We start from the raw sequence: 20,250 nt of genomic DNA, 5'->3' as shown, positions 1-20,250 counted from the left end.
AAGAAACAGTAAAATATATGCATCATGGGGGTACGGGTATATCGGGCCACGTTTAAATATAGAAATTCAAACATAAATTATTCATCTATAAATCAAGGCATAATCTTGAAACGATTTTCACAGCAAATCTTTCAAAAATTATTGTAACTTGCAAATAAATAAATCGCTTAATTAAACATTTTTCTGTCGCCTGAATGCAACAATCAACACTGAACGGTTGTGAGTTGTAAGTTTAAGAGTGTTCGAGTTATTTTCGCATATACCAAAATAAAAGGAAAGCTATGATCAGGCACAAAACGAAAAGGATCCTCTCCAAGTATTTCCACGCGACATCTTTACTCTGTTTTGAGTGTGTCACTTCCTTTATGAGCTTATTATTAAGCTGGAAAACTTTCATTTTAATACTTATTATACTGTCCTTCTGCTCTCGTGTCAGCTCCAGGGAGTTGAGTTTCTCTTTGTATTGTGTCTTTGCTTTTGTTAGACTGAAACCTTCCGGCCAATCCAGCGCCTGAAAGTACGGAAATTTAAACTGATAAGATAACGCGGGAGAGTGGGGGGGGGGGGGGGGGGGGGAGAAGCTATTGTGCATGCTCTCAAAAATATTAACATTGAAAAAGAAGAGAGTGATCACAATTTCATTAAAACATACCTTGACTCCTAGCGGATAATTGTCCTTTAAGCCAAGAACCTTTACTATCATGGGTCTCAAGATGCTTCCTCCTGAGATATTATTTAATTGTGTGTATTTGTTATAGTTTGTTGACATATTATTATATACTCATGTTAGACTAAAGGTTATCATCTTAAACTACTTGTAAATGTCTACATTAATGAGGCACTTATTATATATTAAGAATGCGAAATATGTAAGTCAGTAAGTGTGAATATCCGTTCTCCATCCAAATCCGCTAAATTCTGTTAATTATCACATTTAGCGTATGGGACTGTTTCGGTTTCATTAAGCTGGATTTAATTTAATTTACAGTCTCGCTTCCTTTTTTTGAAATATTACAATGAACACGTGATTAAGGTTGCCATGACAGCATATAAGTCATTCTGTAATTCATAAATTGTATCAATCTCGGCACCTAAGGGTGCGAGCGAATAGGCCAGTAGATTTTAATACAGATTGTGTCTAGAAGTTTAAGTTTTTATATGTGAGTATGTGAAAGGACTGTCACTTTTCTCGGTTCGTGACATATTTACTGTGAAAAGGCCGTTACATAAAACTTAACTTAAAATTTCCCAGCTCTATCTTTGGTGATAAAACCCCTGATAGAATTACAGTAGCCTCTAATCTCATATCAAGCAGAAAGTTGTAGAAAGTTCTAGCCCAGCAGTATAATGACCTCAGAGGCCTGAAGCAGCATCACAATCGAATAGCCGCAAATTGCAAGACTGAAAGTGAAACCATGACCAGTTCCCTTTCACTTTTTTAGAGTGAAATATTAGAGTTTGATGAGTACATGAACAGTAACGTAAGGGACGTCACATCACGTGATTTAAAGTATCAGTTTCACTTTCTTTACATGGTAAATGGTGATACGTCACTCCTTCCTAGTCAAAAGGTTACTTTGCTCTGTCACTCCTATCCTCTTTGCAGCCAGTTGAGACTAGAGCAGACAATTTGAGAAATATAATATAATAATATGAACGGAACGGAAGTAAGTTTATTTGAATAACCTGTCATCACGTCATGTCTTTGCTTGGAAAATGTAGCTTATAGATAAGTTTTTCAAATGACCTGACTTCCAAATTCAATTAGACCTTTTGGGGCTTCCAAGGAAATTTCATATCTTTTGCTGGCACAGAAAAGCTGATAAAGCGTAAATCTTGTTTGTAATTCTTGACCGGTGAGTTTGGCTTGCACCCAACCTAAGCATGAGACGACTGATTGTAACAGAAAGATACAGAAAGTGAAACCAGTGCTGATAAAGAACTGATAACTTGGTTTAACGTTAACCAATGCTGTGAAATTCACACTACGCGTATTACTATTATTCGAAGTAAATTCGCTTACGAATTTTTCTCTGAAAATTGCCGCATTTAAAAAGAAATACGGTAGTTGTTTCACGATAGTTGGTTTTATATGGCGGAATATTGCCAAAAAATGTGCTTCCCGCAACAAGTGGGTGGTTAATGGTTTGCGACTAGCGTGGGTACTGATCAATATCGCAAGGGGTTAAATTTAGCTCATAACCGAAGACATTATGGAGTAAATTAACTCTACTTGTCGAGATTTGTAAGTTTGAGACTTGACGTATAACGTCACACATCCAACTAGATTATAGATAATAGACTTGAGAATGCTACGTGTTCCCACGGCCGCATTTTTACCGAATTTTCCGCGCATTTCTTGGCGAATTTAACAGCCCTAAAAATTATAACTTGAAGTAGTAAATTGGCGAATTTAACAGCCTTGACGATAACAAATATTATAGAGATTAAATGATTGATGAGGTCATAAGAGCACTAGATAGAGGTGAGTAATAATAGGTCGAACTGACGACACCTCAGGTGGCAAGTGGAGAGAAAAGTTCTTTTATCATCTAACAATAATTTCTAAAAACATAGGGAATTTAAGGATTACGGTAAATGTTCTATTCTGACGTAACTTTCACAAATGAAATATCTGACGTCACCAGATAAATTACAGATAAGCCTCGGTCATTGCATGGTCTGATGTTCAGCTCATATTCGGTTCATATAAGGTATCATCAGCACTGAAAATAATTTCAACAGTACTAATCGATGGCGCGTCACCTTACATATCACACTTACCAGCCTGATCTAATTTGCAAGTTCTCAAATCAAATACCGGAAATATTTACTGCTCCGAGGGTGCAGCAAGTGAAAGTGAAAGTTGATAAGGGAAGCGACACTGCCACACGCGCAACCCAACATTCTTTATCATCACCTGACTCAACAAGTTCACTGTAACACTCCAGTTTCTCTTACGTTATCTGGCCCTCCATTCTGTCACTCTAATTAAATTGTGCTGCAGAACGATTAGACCGCAGATAGCAGTAATGTTCCATCCCGGTAATGTCACGTGGTCAGTCAAGCAAGTCATGTGGTTTGCTGTGACCTCACGGCGATGGTAGCGCAGCACATATTATAAGAAGGTTCAATCTGATCAGTTTCATAAGTTATATCTCTCTCTCTCTCTCTCTTGGCTATTTCACTGCCTGTCTACACTCTTCCAAATCAGTTTCTAACAGCATTTAGTTTTGCCTAAGAGTCACAAATCCGTATGATAATTTGTAGTTTTCATTGCAAATCACAAGGTCGTGTTCATCGTTTTTACTAAAGATTCATGATTACTTTCGCTTTCAATATAAAATTTATATTTCTTGACCCTACATAAGGCATATATCCAGTCGCATAAACCTTATATCGTACTCAATTAATCTTAATCAGTATTTATATGTATACTAAAATAAGGAGGTACTGCAATGTGTTGACTTACTCGAACTATGAACAGCAAATTTCCTGCCATTACTAATTTAATTGTTACCATAATAGTATGTTCATAACAGCTTACAACCTAAGTTTATTCTAATAATTTCTTTAACATCAATTAGATAATGAATATACTAATTTTACTTAATGATTACCTAATGACTATAATTCTAGCAAGAACTTCAACACAATCCAAGATGAATTCTATGTTTATTGCCCTATGCCTGATCGTCGCCGCAGGTAACTTAATATTACAATTATTAAAAACTAATAATTTACAATTCACACTGCATTATAATTTTAATGTGCTTTATATTTTTCAGTTTATACAACATATTATTATCAAGAACATTAATTATAACAGTATTGAAACAGTATTCCCTATTCTATCATTAACTCGTCTGAACTTTATCCCAATGATTTAACTACAATTCCGTATTTTCAGTTGCCCAAGATCCTCCAGCTCCCACTGCTATTATGTGTAACCAAGGTAACGCCACTAATTCTGCTGCTTGCCCTGCCCCCGCAGATGGAGGAGTTGCAGCAACTCTTTGTAGCATGTAAGCAATATTGAAAATACAAATGATATTAGACATTATATCTCGTTGATTATGAAACAGTTTAGTTAGGAATACTAGATAAATTGTATGATGATAATAATATGATGAATATATCCTTATTTTTCAGGCCCAAGTTTGTTGAATACACCGGACTCTCAGCTGGTGTTGATTACGCATGTGGAGCTTGTGCTGAAGGAACTAAAGATGCAACTTGTATGGAATGCACCGGTGCAACTAATGCATCTTGCAATGTTCCTCAAGCAGCCGGCAAGAGCTTCATGTGCTACAATTTCGCATATGACGCAGCAACGAAGGTGTTTGCCCAAGCAGTCAACGCCACAACTTGCCAAAGACTGGAAGCAACCGAAGCTATCTGCAACAGGTTAGTTTATTACGACTAAATCTTAACTTGTTTTGAGACTTCATCTAAATTACACCTAAACAGGCTGGAACAAAATGAACATAAAATCTCCTCAGTCTAATGGCAGTAGTCTCACACTCTGTCATTGTATTCATGGTAGTTTTATTCAAAATTCCATTTAATTATAATAAATAATAAATAATAAACTTCACAATTTCAGTCCCGAGAAAGCTGCCGCCGCCGAATACCTAAGCCCTCACGCTGGATGTGGACCCTGTGTCGCTAACACCACATGTGTTGAGTGCAAAGGAGATGGGTGTAACTCTGCCACCACCATCACTGCCTTCCTCCTCCCCCTCGTCGCTCTTATCTACACTCTGGTCTAAGGAAGACTATAAGTTCCCCAACTCTATCATAGTGTATTAGCGGAACTAGAATATTACCAGCTCTTACACATTTGGACTGGTTATACAGATAATATAATGATAGAGTTATTTCACACAGGTTTTTGTTGTTGTGAATAATGAATTTATGATATTTCTGTGTATAATATTGTTATTCTGTGTTGTTCTCATTTCACGTTTTATAATTTTATAAAGCAGTTTTTTTTTTCTTTTCTCAGAATACGAACCGGGAACATTTCAAATATGTATTATGAATCAATTCGCAGAATGTATTCTATATCAAATTTAACTTAATTTAGCTATGTGAGCAGAAACTGTGAAATGCATAATATAACTCACGTTGCCGATATGATAATACCTATATATAATATATCGGTCTGTTATCTGTATCTTAAAAAATTAGGTACGTAAGCTTGGCCCAAACTCAATGCCCAAATTTTTAGAGAACCTACCTGCCCTGCCTAGGTCGATCCAGATGAAATCTGGAACGAGTTTCGTGTCAACGCTTCTCTCCATTTATCCCTATCACACATGAGTAAACGCAGCTGGTCAGGTTCCATTCCAGTGTCTTCAAGTAGGACGTCCGGGAAGGTCTTATGTGGTCGTCCTCGATAACGCTGGCCATAGGATGGTTGCCAGAAAAGGAGTTGTTGAGCAGGTTGGTCCTGTAGACGGTAGACATGTCCTGCAAAACGAAGTCTTCGTGTCTTTATAGTATCTGTCACCGATGGAATCTTTCCGTAAAGAACGGAGTTAGGTGTATGTGATTTCCATGAGATACCAAAGACCCTTCGTAGCATTCTAGTATAAACACCGTCTAGTGCTCTGATATCAGCCTTTTTAAGAGTCCAGGTTTCTGCACCATACAGCAGAACAGGTTCTACTGCAGTTCGAAAAATCTTAGTCTTGATCTTCCTGGACATATTAGATTTCCAAAAAGCATCTAGACTCTGTAAAGCTTTCCATGCGAGGCCTTTCCTGACATTGATGTCTCTGCTTGTTGAGGCTATAAAGGATCCCAGATACTTAAAGTCATGAACTTCTTCTAAAGGGTTGCCGTTAATAAAGACTCTATCGTCTGAGTTGACAGGTCGCGGGATGTTATAGGACATGTATTTGGTCTTTCCGATGTTAATAAGGAGACCATAACGGGCTGCTATGTCAGAAATGCTTTGGCAAAGGCGGCCATTTCGCTGAAGCTGTCAGTAATTGTTGCTAGGTCATCGGCGAAGTCCAAATCAGCAATGTAGTTACTTCCAACTTTAAACCCATCACGTGGCCCTATTGCTAGTCTTTAGAGAACAATTCAACCGAATTAACTTTTTCCCCAGCTCTGCCATACTTTCACGCCAGAGAACTTGAAGAACGTTGTTAGGAATGTTCAATCTGAAGAGGATCGCAGTAGGAATGTGCTCATTATTGGTTTAAACGAGACTGACGAAGAGATGCTGTCTGATAAAGTTGACAGAATTTTCAGCAGGTTGGAGAAAACCCACGTTTTGAAGCTGACAAGACGTAACCAGTCAAAGTTTCGTTAGGTAATTGTAGTACCGTTTATCAGATATTACTCTATTAGTAAAAGCCAAAAATCTGAGACAGTGCCAAGGCCAGGATCATAAAACTGTTTTCATTTCTGTAGATCAATCACCCGAAAATCGAGCTATCCATCTACGGTTGGTCTTGGAGATGAAACAGATAGCCAAAGAGGACCCAAATAAACATTATTATATCAGAGATGGTAAAATTTGTTGCTCGCAATCTCTGAAGTAGTATACAATATGGCCCCGCTGTATCACCTAAAAGTTAGGCACCATTTACCCAATTTCCTTATATGGTAATGTCACATAATCAATAATAATTTGTCGGCCGGGTGGTGTAGTGGTAACACAATTGCCTCCCAAGCAGAAGATCCAGGTTCGAATCCGGTCGAGAGCCAGTCGATCAGTTACCAAGCTATGATTTGGTATAGCTTCGGCTGGTTATATTCACTCTGTGACTGGTAGGACTAGCCCCCCCCCCCCCTGCTGCTAGTATAGCGCTTACACACAGTGACTTAGGGTTACCGTAGGGGAGATTTTTATCAGTGTAACGGTGAAATTATTATATTATTTAGATATCATAAATAAACTTTATGAGAAATAAGACAAACCGTTTGAAACTTAAAAAATCATACACATTTAAAAATACAATGTCAATCGTCAGCAATTTTCAGTACTTAAGACTTAACGATCATGTCACATTTCTTAACGACTGATTTCAATAAGGGAATATTCTCATTTATAAGTTTACAAAGGATAGAGTGACTTAGGGTGGGGGAGATTTTTATCAGTGTAATGATGAAATTAAATGAAATCAGCTGGCTACCATCAATCTAACCAGATTCAACTAATTAACTCAGCCTAAAACAGTAGATGCAGCAATATTCCTCTATGCAACAAGATATTATTACATAACTGCAAATGGTTATGACAGTTACAAGAGTGTACAGTAGGTGAAAACATAACTGTGCAATGTACACGTCATAATTGTTATTAGGAAAGGCACCAAATTCATTGGTAACATGATACACCATAATAACATTGCAATATATCTATATATGTTTGTAAATATCACTGTAATTGAATCAATTTGGGCCCCTCTGTGGCGTACACCTGTAATTATCAGACAGTTAATCGGAACATCCAGTGTTCAAATCTGTGTCAAGCTACTCTTACAAAACTCAAAAAAAAGCAATCAAAATTTACTGTGATAAGGCTGATGTTGACGGCTCGGTTAGAGAGATCTTAGTCTATCTCCAGTGCCATGAGTCAGCTATATCGCAGTTCGGGGTCGACTCCCGTGAAAAACCGGAATTAGGAGAGCGTTCTCTCCATCCAAATGTATGTGGGAACTCCCACTAAATTGAGAAATGTAAGATGTAGTAGGCAGTGATCAATATAAAGATATAGGCGAATTCGAACCCGGCTTACAATCTAATAGCCTTGCACTGCAGTATGACCATTAATCTAACTGAGTAATGTGAGATGCATGTAGTTTGAACTAGTACCAAGTCAATTGCAAATGTTAAGCACTGTCAGTAATTGAGCGAGCTTTTTTTAATAATTTGTTTATAGGATAATTATTGTTCGTCAATTGCATACATTTTTGTTATAGTACAAAATTCTGATTCAAGTACAAAATCCTGATTTACACTTGACACTTTCAGTAATAGTAGATTTTTCTAAAGTCGGCTATATAAGGGGAGTGAGACCTTCATCAGCTCATTTCTCAAACTGCACTTTTCGTTACGTTTGATTTTACCTGCTCTCTTTGCTGTTTTTGAACCGGTCAAGGACAAAATCCTGATTTACACTTGATCTTTTCAGTAATAGTTCATTTTTCTGAAGTCGGCTATATAAGGGGAGTGAGACCTTCATCAGCTCATTTCTCAAACTGCACTTTTCGTTACGTTTGATTTTACCTGCTCTCTTTGCTGTTTTTGAACTGGTCAAGGACAAAATCCTGATTTACACTTGATCTTTTCAGTAATAGTTGATTTTTCTGCAATCGGCTATATAAGGGGAGTGAGACCTTCATCAGCTCATTTCTCAAACTGCACTTTTCGTTACGTTTGATTTTACCTGCTCTCTTTGCTGTTTTTGAACTGGTCAAGGACAAAATCCTGATTTACACTTGATCTTTTCAGTAATAGTTGATTTTTCTGCAATCGACTATATAAGGGGAGTGAGACCTTCATCAGCTCATTTCTCAAACTGCATTTTTCGTTACGTTTGATTTTCTGTGCTCTCGACAGAAATGAAGAGAAGATTTTCAGCAAAAAGCCAACATGGCAAACATCAAGTTGAAGAGTGTCCGGTATGTTTCAAGAGGATGAGGGCTGATAATCTAAAACATCATCTTCCGACACACAACAGCAAAGAAACCTGCAACAGCTGTAAAAAGTTGTTTCGCTCGGACAAATTGACAAGGCATGAGCTTCTGTGTCGCTCTCAGATCGATGAATCTTTATGCAATCGCTTCTCTGGGATTCATGAACATCTGGACAATGATGAGCACTGTAGTTCAGTTTCGGGGTACTTTATTAATTTAAGTCGTTTGATCTCAGCATTGCGAAAAGTTCAGATTATGATACAATTCTTTTGGAGTCATGCTCTGCAGCTAAGCAAAAGATTATCCAAATTTTACAGTCACATCCTGTTAAAGCACAGCTAGTCATTTCCCTATCATTCCACAAGCATGTCAATGGAGAAGAGGGACAATCTGAAAAGGTTTTCAGGTCAATTTGTGAACCCTTACTACTAGGAGACAATGTTGATGACTTTCTGTCACGTGCTAAGAGCTATATTCGGCATGGAATTGACACCTACGAACGATTGGGAAGTGGTTGGATTTTTGACGAATTGCAATGGGCACATATCGAAATTGCAAAATACTCTCCACTTTCTGCTTCAGGCAACGTTTCCATTCCGAAGAAGCTAAGTAAAATGAGATCAGTTCTAAACATTAAGTCCTCAGACAATAAATGCTTCTTGTATTGCCTTTTGGCAAAGCTCTATCCTGCAACAGGCTCCAATATTGATAGACACACAAAGTATCTGTCTCACATCGGGAAGATAAATATGGGTACGGTTCAATTCCCAGTAAAGATCAAAGATATAGCAAAAGTTGAGGAGTTGAATAAGGTCTCAATTTCTGTTTTCCAGTGGTGTGTTGAGGAAGAATGTGTTTTGCCGTTAAAACATGGCAGTGAAATTGGCGAACCAGTTGACCTACTCTACTTGGAAAATGAAGGATTTGCTCATTATTTACTGATCAAAGATTTTAACGCATTCATGAGACATCGCACTAAGCATCATCACACGATGTTTTACTGCCGAAAATGTATGCATGGTTTTGTATCTTCACAGAACCATGAGACTCACTACCAAAACTGTAAACAAGGAATTAATCAGTTAGTCAAGATGCCGGATCCAGGAGTCATTGAGTTTAAGGCATTACATAAGCAAGACAAAAAACTGTTTACGGTTTACTTTGATTTTGAATGTCTAACTGTACCTTACAGTACCTGCAGTAAAAAAGATACCTCGAGCTACACAGAAAAGTATCAAAAACATGTACCTTGCAGCCTTTGCATCGTTACTGTGTCAGAGTTTTCGGAATACAACTCGGAAGTGATCACTTTTAGCCATGAAAATCCAAATGTTGTGACTGAAGAATTCATATCACAGCTAGCTAAGATACATGATAAAATGATGAAATGCTATGAAAAGAACCAACATTCAATAGATATGACGCCCGAGGATGAAGTGAAGTTTAAGAGTGCAACAATCTGTCACATTTGTAACAGAAAATTGAACTGGGAATCTGAAAAAAATTACCCAGTTCGAGATCATGACCACTTGCAGAAAAAGAATAACTTCAGAGGTGCAGCATGCAATTCCTGCAACATAAACTATTTCAACAGATCTAAAAAAGTTCCAGCATTTGCACATAACCTAAAAGGATATGATCTCAACCTCTTCCTACTAGATTTGACAAAACGAGTCGAGAGATTGGATGTAATCCCTGAGACACTTGAAAAGTTCAAAGCTGTTTTTACTGACAACTTTATTTTCTTGGACAGCTTTGCATTTCTTTCTACTTCCCTTGATAGATTGGCATCAAATATGAAAAAGTCAGGTGTCGAAAAGTTCAAGCAATTAAAAGAAGAGTTCCCAGAAAACTACGAACTTTTGTCAGAAAAAGGCGTATATTTCTATGACTATGCTTCATCTTTCTCAGTTTTCTCGGAGAAGAACCTACCACCCAAGCAAGCGTTTTACAGTAAACTGAGGGAAGAAGACATCTCAGATGCTGACTACACTCGAGCTCAAGATGTCTACAAAACCATGAACTGTCAATCTTTGCTCGATTACATGGAGATTTATGTAAAAACAGATGCTCTCATATTATGTGATGTATTTGAGAGTTTTAGAAAACTTTGCTTGGACTACTATGGCCTAGACTGTTGTCACTATATGAGTTTTCCAGGATTTTCTTGGGATGCGATGCTGAAGATGACAAATGTGAATATCGAGTACATGACTGACATTGACATGTACACCTTCATTGAGAAGAATCTGCGAGGAGGAGTCACTACGGTTAACCATCGTCATTTCAAAGCCAACAACCCTTATTTGGACGACCATGACACAACAAAGCCTACATCATTCATCCATTATGTGGATGCAAATAACCTTTATGGAAAGTCAATGTCGTACAAGTTGCCATATAAGAATTTTAGATGGCTAGACAGGGATGAAATAGATCTACTTGACACTTCCAAGATAGACCCAGAAGGGGAAACATGCTATATTTTGGAAATTGATCTGCACTATCCAGCGTTTCTTCATGACTACCACAATGATTACCCCCTCGCTGTGGAGAGCAAAATGATTGAAGAACATCAATTATCACCCTTCAACAAAAAGTTTCTGGAACTACACAGTGAAAAGTTTAAGGCCTCACGCAAACTTGTTCCTGATTTGAAAGATAAGAAACATTTCGTATGCTCCCTGAAAACCCTCCAGTTATGCGTCAACAAAGGGCTTGAAGTTAAAAAGATTCATCGGGTTTTAGCCGCAGACCAAACAGATTTTGTGACTCCGTACATTGAATTCAACTCCACAAAAAGACAAAATGCACAATCGGATTTTGAGAAAGACTTCTTTAAGCTTGCCAATAACTCCATTTACGGAAAGTTTATTGAAAGTCTCAGAAATCGCACAAATGTTGAGATAGTGAAAGATCAAAAATCTGCAAAACGTCTTACTTCTAAACCACAGTTCATTGGTTTTCACATGCTGGATGACCAAACAACTGTTGTACAATCAGTAAAACGCAATTTAGTCCTGAACAAACCCATAGCTTGTGGATTTATTGTATTGGAAAATGCGAAAAACATCATGGGGGAGTTCTGGTATGATGTTCTCAAACCAAAATATGGAACCGACATCAAACTTATCCTTAGTGATACCGACAGCTTCATCTATGGTGTTTTCACCAGGGATGGATATGAAGATTTGTACAGAATGCGGAACCTAATGGATTTGTCTGGCTATCTAAACGGTACACCGCTGGCAAGATTTCATGACCCTGCAAACAAAAAGGTTCCAGGGAAGTTCTCTGATGAAAAGCCGACTGAAATAATCAGCGAAGTTATTGCATTAAAGCCTAAAATGTACTCGGTCGTAACCAAAAAGCTGTTGTTCAAGTGTGAAAAAGCTCATGATTGCACATCATCTTGTTCCATCGGTCATTCGGTGACTGCAAAAGGGATCTCTAAAACAGCGCAAAGAAAGATCCGCCACGAAGACTATAGAAGAGTTTTGAACACTCAATGCACTACAATAACAAAGTCTCAAACAATTCGCACTTTTGGCAATAAAATATCTAGTATTGTTGTACAAAAGCGTGGACTATCAGGATTCGACGACAAAAAGTTTATATTAGACGATGGAATCAGTACATTAAGTTATGGACATAAACAACTATTTAAAATTGATTTTCTGATTTAGAACATTTGATTTGTTTTTCATGTCTGATTACGGAAAAATGTAATGATTAATTCAAATATTTTTGATACTGACTTTTTGAATCTTGATAACATTACCAATTGTTGTAACAAATTTTCATTTGTCACATTTTTGAATTTATGTGTCTTGATTGTATTCCAAATTACTTATAATCGCCTAATCAAATCAGTAGAACCATAAAAATCATGAATAAATTACAATAGAATTTGTAATAATACATTTTTTTTTTAATTTCAAAAACGATATGATACATAATGATATAAAAACTAAATAATGATGCCTTAAATGATATGCAATGATATCTGAAATGATACATAATGATACATAATGATACATAATGATACATAATGATACATAATGATAAATAATGATACATAATGATACATAATGATACATAATGATACATAATGATACATAATGATACATAATGATATCTAAAATGATACATAATGATACATAATGATACATAATGATATATAAAATGATATCTAAAATGATACATAATGTAACATAATGATATCTAAAATGATACATAATGATTAATGATACATAATTATATCTAAAATGATACACAATGATACATAATGATATCTAAAATGATACATAATGATACATAATGATATCTAAAATGATAACTAATGATACATAATGATAATAATGATATCTAAAATGATACATAATGATACACAATGATATCTAAAATGATACAAAATGATACAAAATGATACAAAATGATACATAATGATATCTAAAATGATATCTAAATGATATCGAAAATGATATCTAAAATGATACACAATGATACATGATGATATTTAAAATGATACATAATGATAAATAATGATAAATAATGATACATAATGATACATAATGATACATAATGATATATCATGATACATAATGATATCTAAAATGATATCTAAAAATGATATCTTTAAAATGATATCTAAAATGATACACAATGATACATAATGATATCTAAAATGATACATAATGATACATAATGTTATGTAAAATGGTACCCAATGTTATCTAAAATGATACCCAATGATATCTAAAATGATACATAATGATACATAATGATATCTAAAATGATACATAATGATACATAATGATACATAAAGATACATAATGATATCTAAAATGATACACAATGATACATAATGATATCTAAAATGATACACAATGATACATAATGATATCTAAAATGATACATAATGATACACAATGATATCTAAAATGATACAAAATGATACAAAAATGATACATAATGATACATAATGATATCTAAAATGATACATAATGATACATAATGATACAAAATGATATCTAAAATGATATCTAAAATGATACATAATGATACATAATGATACATAATGATATCTAAAATGATACATAATGATACATAATGATATCTAAAATGATACATAATGATACATAATGTTATCTAAAATGGTACCCAATGTTATCTAAAATGATACCTAATGATATCTAAAATGATACATAATGATACATAATGATATCTAAAATGATACATAATGATACATAATGATACATAATGATACATAATGATACATAATGATATCTAAAATGATACACAATGATACATAATGATATCTAAAATGATACACAATGATACATAATGATATCTAAAATGATACATAATGATACATAATGATATCTAAAATGATACAAAATGATACAAAAATGATACATAATGATACATAATGATATCTAAAATGATACATAATGATACATAATGATACAAAATGATATCTAAAATGATATCTAAAATGATATCTAAAATGATACATAATGATACATAATGATACATAATGATATCTAAAATGATACATAATGATACATAATGATATCTAAAATGATATCTAAAATGATATCTAAAATGATATCTAAAATGATATCTAAAATGATATCTAAAATGATATCTAAAATGATATCTAAAATGATATCTAAAATGATACATAATGATATCTAAAATGATATAATGATAGCTGAAATGATATAATGATAACTAAAATGATACATATGATATATAATGATACTCTCCGTCTGACTAGTTGATGTAGAATTTGAATTTATTCCCCTTCTCCTGTCTGGTGCGTTCCCCACTGGGAAGTATTCCTACATGTTGCAGCGTCAGCTGTATATTGCTTCATTATATGATTGCAAAAAGTTACATCTAAAAATTGAAATTTCCAAAATTGTGTATAAATACAATAGAATCAGCATCATTTCCACTTTTTGCCCCTAGCATACGCATCAATTTTGCTGCTCTGACACTTTAATTGGAATCATCATGAGCAATTTCTGTGAATTATGCGATAAAACATTTGCTAGTTCACGCAGTCTAGCCAGTCATCGATATAGCTTCCATCGTAAGAATGACATCTATGAGAATAAAAATGTGTCTGATGATGAGACCATTACAACAAACAACTCTGGAAACAAGAATGATCAGAAACACGAGATGAACTCCTTATCGAAGACAGGTAATTTAATTCAATAGATTCGAAGTTTTAAAAACAACATGAAAATCTGAAAATAATGTTACACTGTCAAGCTGTTTAATATTGTTTTTTACACCCTATGCAATCTTGCAATACAAAATTCAGGTGATAGTATGGACGATGAATATCCTACCGACACTGATGATAGCATGGATGAAGATAAAGATGATGATTCTACAAAGGATTACTCAAGTGACAATGAATCAATAAATGAAGACAATGACCTCAATGAAAGTACAGACGATGAAAGTTCCTCATATAGTAGCAATGATCATCCACGTGTGAAGCGCAGACGAAAAATGACAAGACTTAAAGCTGGCTCTAATATGCTAACCAAGACTCTGCGGTCAATTGAGAAACATTTAAAGAACCAAGCCTGCCAAGAGGATGACTGCTTTGATCTTTTTTCAAGTTATGAATTGAAGACTGATTTTTTCGTGATGCTAGATAATTACTTTCAAACACGTGGATTACAAATGGATTCTATATTATCAAACAAAGAACAATTAATTTTCAATCTTGTACTAAAAACTGATAATCTCTTAATCCTTTGTAAACTTATAAATGAGAATATTCCCTTATTGAAATCAGTCGTTAAGAAATGTGACATGATCGTACAAAGTCTTAAGTACTGAAAATTGCTGACGATTGACATTGTATTTTTAAATGTGTATGATTTTTTAAGTTTCAAACGGTTTGTCTTATTTCTCATAAAGTTTATTTATGATATCTAAATAATATAATAATTTCACCGTTACACTGATAAAAATCTCCCCTACGGTAACCCTAAGTCACTGTGTGTAAGCGCTATACTAACAGTAGGGGGGGGGGGGCTAGTCCTACCAGTCACAGAGTGAATATAACCAGCCGAAGCTATACCAAATCATAGCTTGGTAATTGATCGACTGGCTCTCGACCGGATTCGAACCTGGATCTTCTGCTTGGGAGGCAATTGTGTTACCACTACACCACCCGGCCGACAAATTATTATTGATTATGTGACATTACCATATAAGGAAATTGGGTAAATGGTGCCTAACTTTTAGGTGATACAGCGGGGCCATATATTGTATACTACTCTCTGACGACAACTTCCTGTTTTTTTCTTCTATATTAGTTACTCATATCTCTTGTACAGACTGTTTTACAAGGACATTGACAGATGATACTCACATTAGGCATTCATTATTGCATCTAAATTATTTCACTTGCATCAGGTTTAGAAATTTATTCTCTGGTTAACAGATTTAAAATGTTTAATTAATTTGTAGTATGACAGTAAGGTATATAAGAAGTTATTTAATTTTGCTTGGGCTATTATATTGACTATTGAGGTTTAATGATGATATGGAATTTGAATTTTATATAAATTTACACTACAGTATGTGGTTGGGGCATTTTGCATAGTAAATATGGTTACTACTCCTATATATCATATTATTTGATTGGTATTCGATTTCTGATTATTTCCCTAGGAATATGATTATTATATCTCAATTTGGCTTTAGGTAGGGTGCCCCGCTAAAAGAACTGGATTCTTCCAGGAAGCATCCCGTGCACAGAGCTTGGTCTACATATATATTAAATTATTAACCATTCATTCTGTATGTGCACGAAAATTTATTTCAATCAAAAACTTCACTTAGTGTGGTTTAAAATAAAGGATGTTTTAATTTTATCTCGTCTTAATATGTATTCACACATTTATTTACTTATTACACTTTTGCTCATATCACTCAAGCCAGCCGCTCTGACATGTTGAACCATATTTCCTTGTGTTGGTTGGATATAGATACCTTGTTTCATGTTCATTTCTCTAAATGGACACCTTCAACAAGACGTTGTCTCACGTTTTGACTTTTTCTAAATTGATTTTTAGAGTCTTATATAGTCTATTGGCTATGATAGACTCGATTGATTGGTTGCAGAATCTTCATAGCTTTATGACTATGAAATCAAAATCATGCTATCACATAATTTGACAGAGCTAGACCACGTTAAAGTCCAATGATACAAATATCACATTTTCTGAGATGTGATAATGATACAAATGGGTCTGGAGAGACCGAATGTTATCAGTTTTTTATGAAAATTTCGTAACATGATGCCTGTCTCCTAAGGAAGCAGTGTACAAAAGGAAATCGTTATTTAGGCTAATTATGATACAAATATCACACATTTCCGTTTCAAAATTGTCCCTTTTATGATGTGATTATTGAATCCCCTTGACCTCTTTTTTCTGTTTCTTTGAACTCAAACTGTACCAGAGGCAATTCCAAACATAATTAGTGAAAAGTATGATACAAAAATCAACCTCCCGTTAGATGTACTACAATTATCACATTGTATTTTAAAACAACGAAATATAGCTATTTTTCGGGTCCAGTTCTCTGGGTGGCTGTTTGAAGGGTACATAATTCATTAATAAAGATGAAACTTCATTCACACCTACAAAAATGGTAACTCAGTATGGATACAAGGATGAAAAATTGTTCCAACCACTTGAAGGATACAAATATCACATTTTTTGTGAACCAAATTTTACAAGTGTAACATTCGTGATAAATGTATCAATATGGGTCTATAGAACGAGATTCTTTTTGATGCATGTACAATAAACATTATTACTCCCTGAACATCTTACACAGCACATCTAGAAACCAAAATAGGATACGAATATCACAATTTCATTTCAAATAATTTTTTATTTTTTTAATTTTTTTAATTTTTTTTTAATCAAGTGATATTTGTATCTGAAAAGTGCTTATTTAATGAAATGCCTATTACTTATTGACTATGTTTAATAATATTGGATGAATTGATCTTCAAAAACAACATTCACACATTATTGACATTGATTCGTGAAAAATATTGAATTTAATGTGATATTTGTATCATTTACAGGTCATTTATTGAATGTCAATCATTACAACATTATTTTACAGCCTAAAGCACCTTGAATAGCATTCAAAACATCAAAATACTCCTCACTGGTTGTCATTATAGCCTACCCTAAGTGATATGTGATAATCGTACCATATTTCATATATTTAACCATTAATCGCGGTACATATAACACCCACATGCTTCAGAAAGGTTTGATGGTCACATCTATCACGATAACTCACTCAAATCATGTAAATTCGATTTTACACAGCCATAAACAAGTTTCCCTGTGATATTCTTATCATAAAGTGTACAGATAATAAATTTAGCTGTTTCATGTTGATGAATGAGTGATTATTGTATCCTTGTTGACCAAACTACAAATTTGTGTGGTAATTGGTTTAAAATTGGCCGAGTAATAACTATCACATGGTTTGGCAGTCAAAATTCGAGCATGTGGCAGTCAAAACGTGAGACAACGTCTTGTTGAAGATGTCCAAATAGCAAGGTTCACCTGATAGTTTTTAAAGTTTTACCTGATAGTATAGCAAGTTGCATTGTCTGCAGGTAGCCGATGAGATTAGCGGGATCTTTTTCTGTGTCTTTGTCAATATTGGCTTTGTACTCTTCCAATACAGGTGACAACTCTTCAGGTATTCCATCTGGATAGAAAAACTGCACATCCTCTTCAAATTCTAAACAATAATGGGAATTTGTATCACTTGAATATGGTTAGTAAGCATGCTAGTGTCTCATTGGTTGATCTTAATATATAATATGGCATGTGTCTTGTGTAATGAATGATACCTTACAAGACATATTTATGGCGGCCTAATTTGCGACGACCAAAATTTTGGCGGTCCGAAAATATGGCGAAATTGATCAAAAACCGTCAAATTTTGGACGTCACAGAAAATAAGGGTATTTTTCATCATTTTTTGTGACAGTAAGCAGTAAGGAAATTTCTGAAATTCGGTAAAATCTTGTAGGTTTACAACCTACCAGGACGAGTTGGACTCGTCGACGGTCCAATATATGGAACAGATATTTTACGAGTATCACCCGTTAAGTAAAATCATGTTCAAACTTAGTCTGTATTAAGACTGTAAGACTTTCATGTTAGCACATACATGTATTTTAATGCAAATTTAAACTGTATTGCTTGACATTCAATTCGTCATTGGTGTGGTGATAATTTGTCCCAAGATGCCAGAATTTGTTTATTTATTTTACTTGATATTACTTTTTAGAAACAAAATAAAGCAGTGAAGGCACAGTCATTGAAATAAGCTAAAAGATAATGCGACGGATTCTATAACGACGGCCGAAATTTTGGCGGTCCGAAAATATGGCGAAATTTTCGGAAAACCGCCACATTTCGTACGTTATAAATATGTCTTGTAAGGTATGTAAAATTGTTATAAGATATTACTGTTCGACTCATTTTAGAATTTACTGATCCACATACCTACCAGGTGCTCTGAACAGATTGGGAAAATAAAGGGATTTCAGAGAATCACTGTCATAATGTAAGTCTTCAAGTTTATCTTCGATCATAAGGAAGACATGATAAAACCGATAAACTGCCATTCTGTACACTGCCCGGTCTGAAAGAGTCAAATTTTCACAATACTTATCATGTGGGTATAATTGAATAAATTTCGATACATTCATACAAAGAACGAGGAACATTATATTAATTATTACCAAATTAATGTTCTATTAAAATTACCTGCAAGAGCAATTGCTAGGGCAGAGTTGAACAATTTGTCTGACACATTGTGAACATCTTGAGATTTGACTTTCAATTCTTCCGTAAACTCCATCGTACCATTACCAATCACTAATAATATGTATATTATTTTAATTTGGTATGTATGATAATCTCATAACATTGAAAGGCAATTCGGTAACCAATAACACAAATTAAATGTGATATGAGTTTAATAGTGATATAGTGATATCTAGTGATCATAGATATTGGAGTGAACTTTTAAATTCTATACTTGAGTACAAGTCAATTTGAGTTTTCGGACATTATTATAATCTTACAAAGGATCACGTTTCGGTTCTAAATTATTTTAGGATTGTTGACATTTGAAAGATTGAAATAATTATGAGTAATGAGTTTAATAGTAATCAAACAAACGAGTTTGACGAGTGAGTTTGATTACCGTCCTAATTGGCAATTGCACTACAGGGGAGTGAGAGTCTTACATCTGCAGAAAGTCAGACAAGAAACCGAACAGAGTGACAAGAGAATATATGATATAATAACAGCACACCAACTAATACAACTGCAGTTGTATACATATTAATTACCTTACAAGACATATTTATAACGTACGAAATGTGGCGGTTTTCCGAAAATTTCGCCATATTTTCGGACCGCCAAAATTTCGGTCGTCGTAATAGAATCCGTCGCATTATCTTTTAGCTTATTTCAATGACTGTGCCTTCACTGCTTTATTT

General features: G+C 34.6%; 3 protein-coding genes across 5 annotated transcripts in view; 1 reads left to right on the top strand and 2 right to left on the bottom strand.

Moving 5' to 3' along the window:
* LOC134814056 (uncharacterized) overlaps positions 1-4,984 on the top strand; it is an 84,922-nt gene extending 79,938 nt beyond the window's left edge. The window contains exons 2-5 of one of the 3 annotated variants that reach the window (XM_063822075.1): positions 3,640-3,705; positions 3,911-4,025; positions 4,153-4,407; positions 4,607-4,984. In XM_063822075.1, the coding sequence (XP_063678145.1) occupies positions 3,663-3,705; positions 3,911-4,025; positions 4,153-4,407; positions 4,607-4,772 (579 nt within the window). In that variant the 5' untranslated portion in view covers positions 3,640-3,662 and the 3' untranslated portion in view covers positions 4,773-4,984. Of the gene's footprint in view, positions 1-3,635; positions 3,706-3,910; positions 4,026-4,152; positions 4,408-4,606 lie in introns of those variants that run through there. The other 2 variants (XM_063822067.1, XM_063822058.1) reach the window with 2 other exon arrangements.
* The window catches only part of LOC134814078 (modifier of protein aggregation 4-like), a 61,916-nt gene that overhangs the window by 1,120 nt on the left and 40,546 nt on the right, over positions 1-20,250 (bottom strand). The gene's annotated exons all lie outside the window — the stretch shown is intronic.
* On the bottom strand, positions 15-19,634 carry LOC134814049 (heme oxygenase 1-like). The gene is made up of 5 exons (XM_063822045.1): positions 19,511-19,634; positions 19,251-19,385; positions 18,315-18,473; positions 653-723; positions 15-511 (listed from the first exon to the last, which is right to left on the bottom strand). The coding sequence occupies exons 1-5, from the start codon at positions 19,602-19,604 to the stop codon at positions 248-250; spliced, it is 723 nt and encodes a 240-aa protein (XP_063678115.1). The 5' UTR covers positions 19,605-19,634; the 3' UTR covers positions 15-247.

This window comes from Bolinopsis microptera, chromosome 1, assembly GCF_026151205.1.
Source record: "Bolinopsis microptera isolate Bmic1 chromosome 1, MBARI_Bmic_1.0, whole genome shotgun sequence".
Lineage (NCBI taxonomy): Eukaryota > Metazoa > Ctenophora > Tentaculata > Lobata > Bolinopsidae > Bolinopsis > Bolinopsis microptera.
Note: the sequence above shows the minus strand (reverse complement) of the source record. Positions and strands in the feature narration are given on the sequence as shown.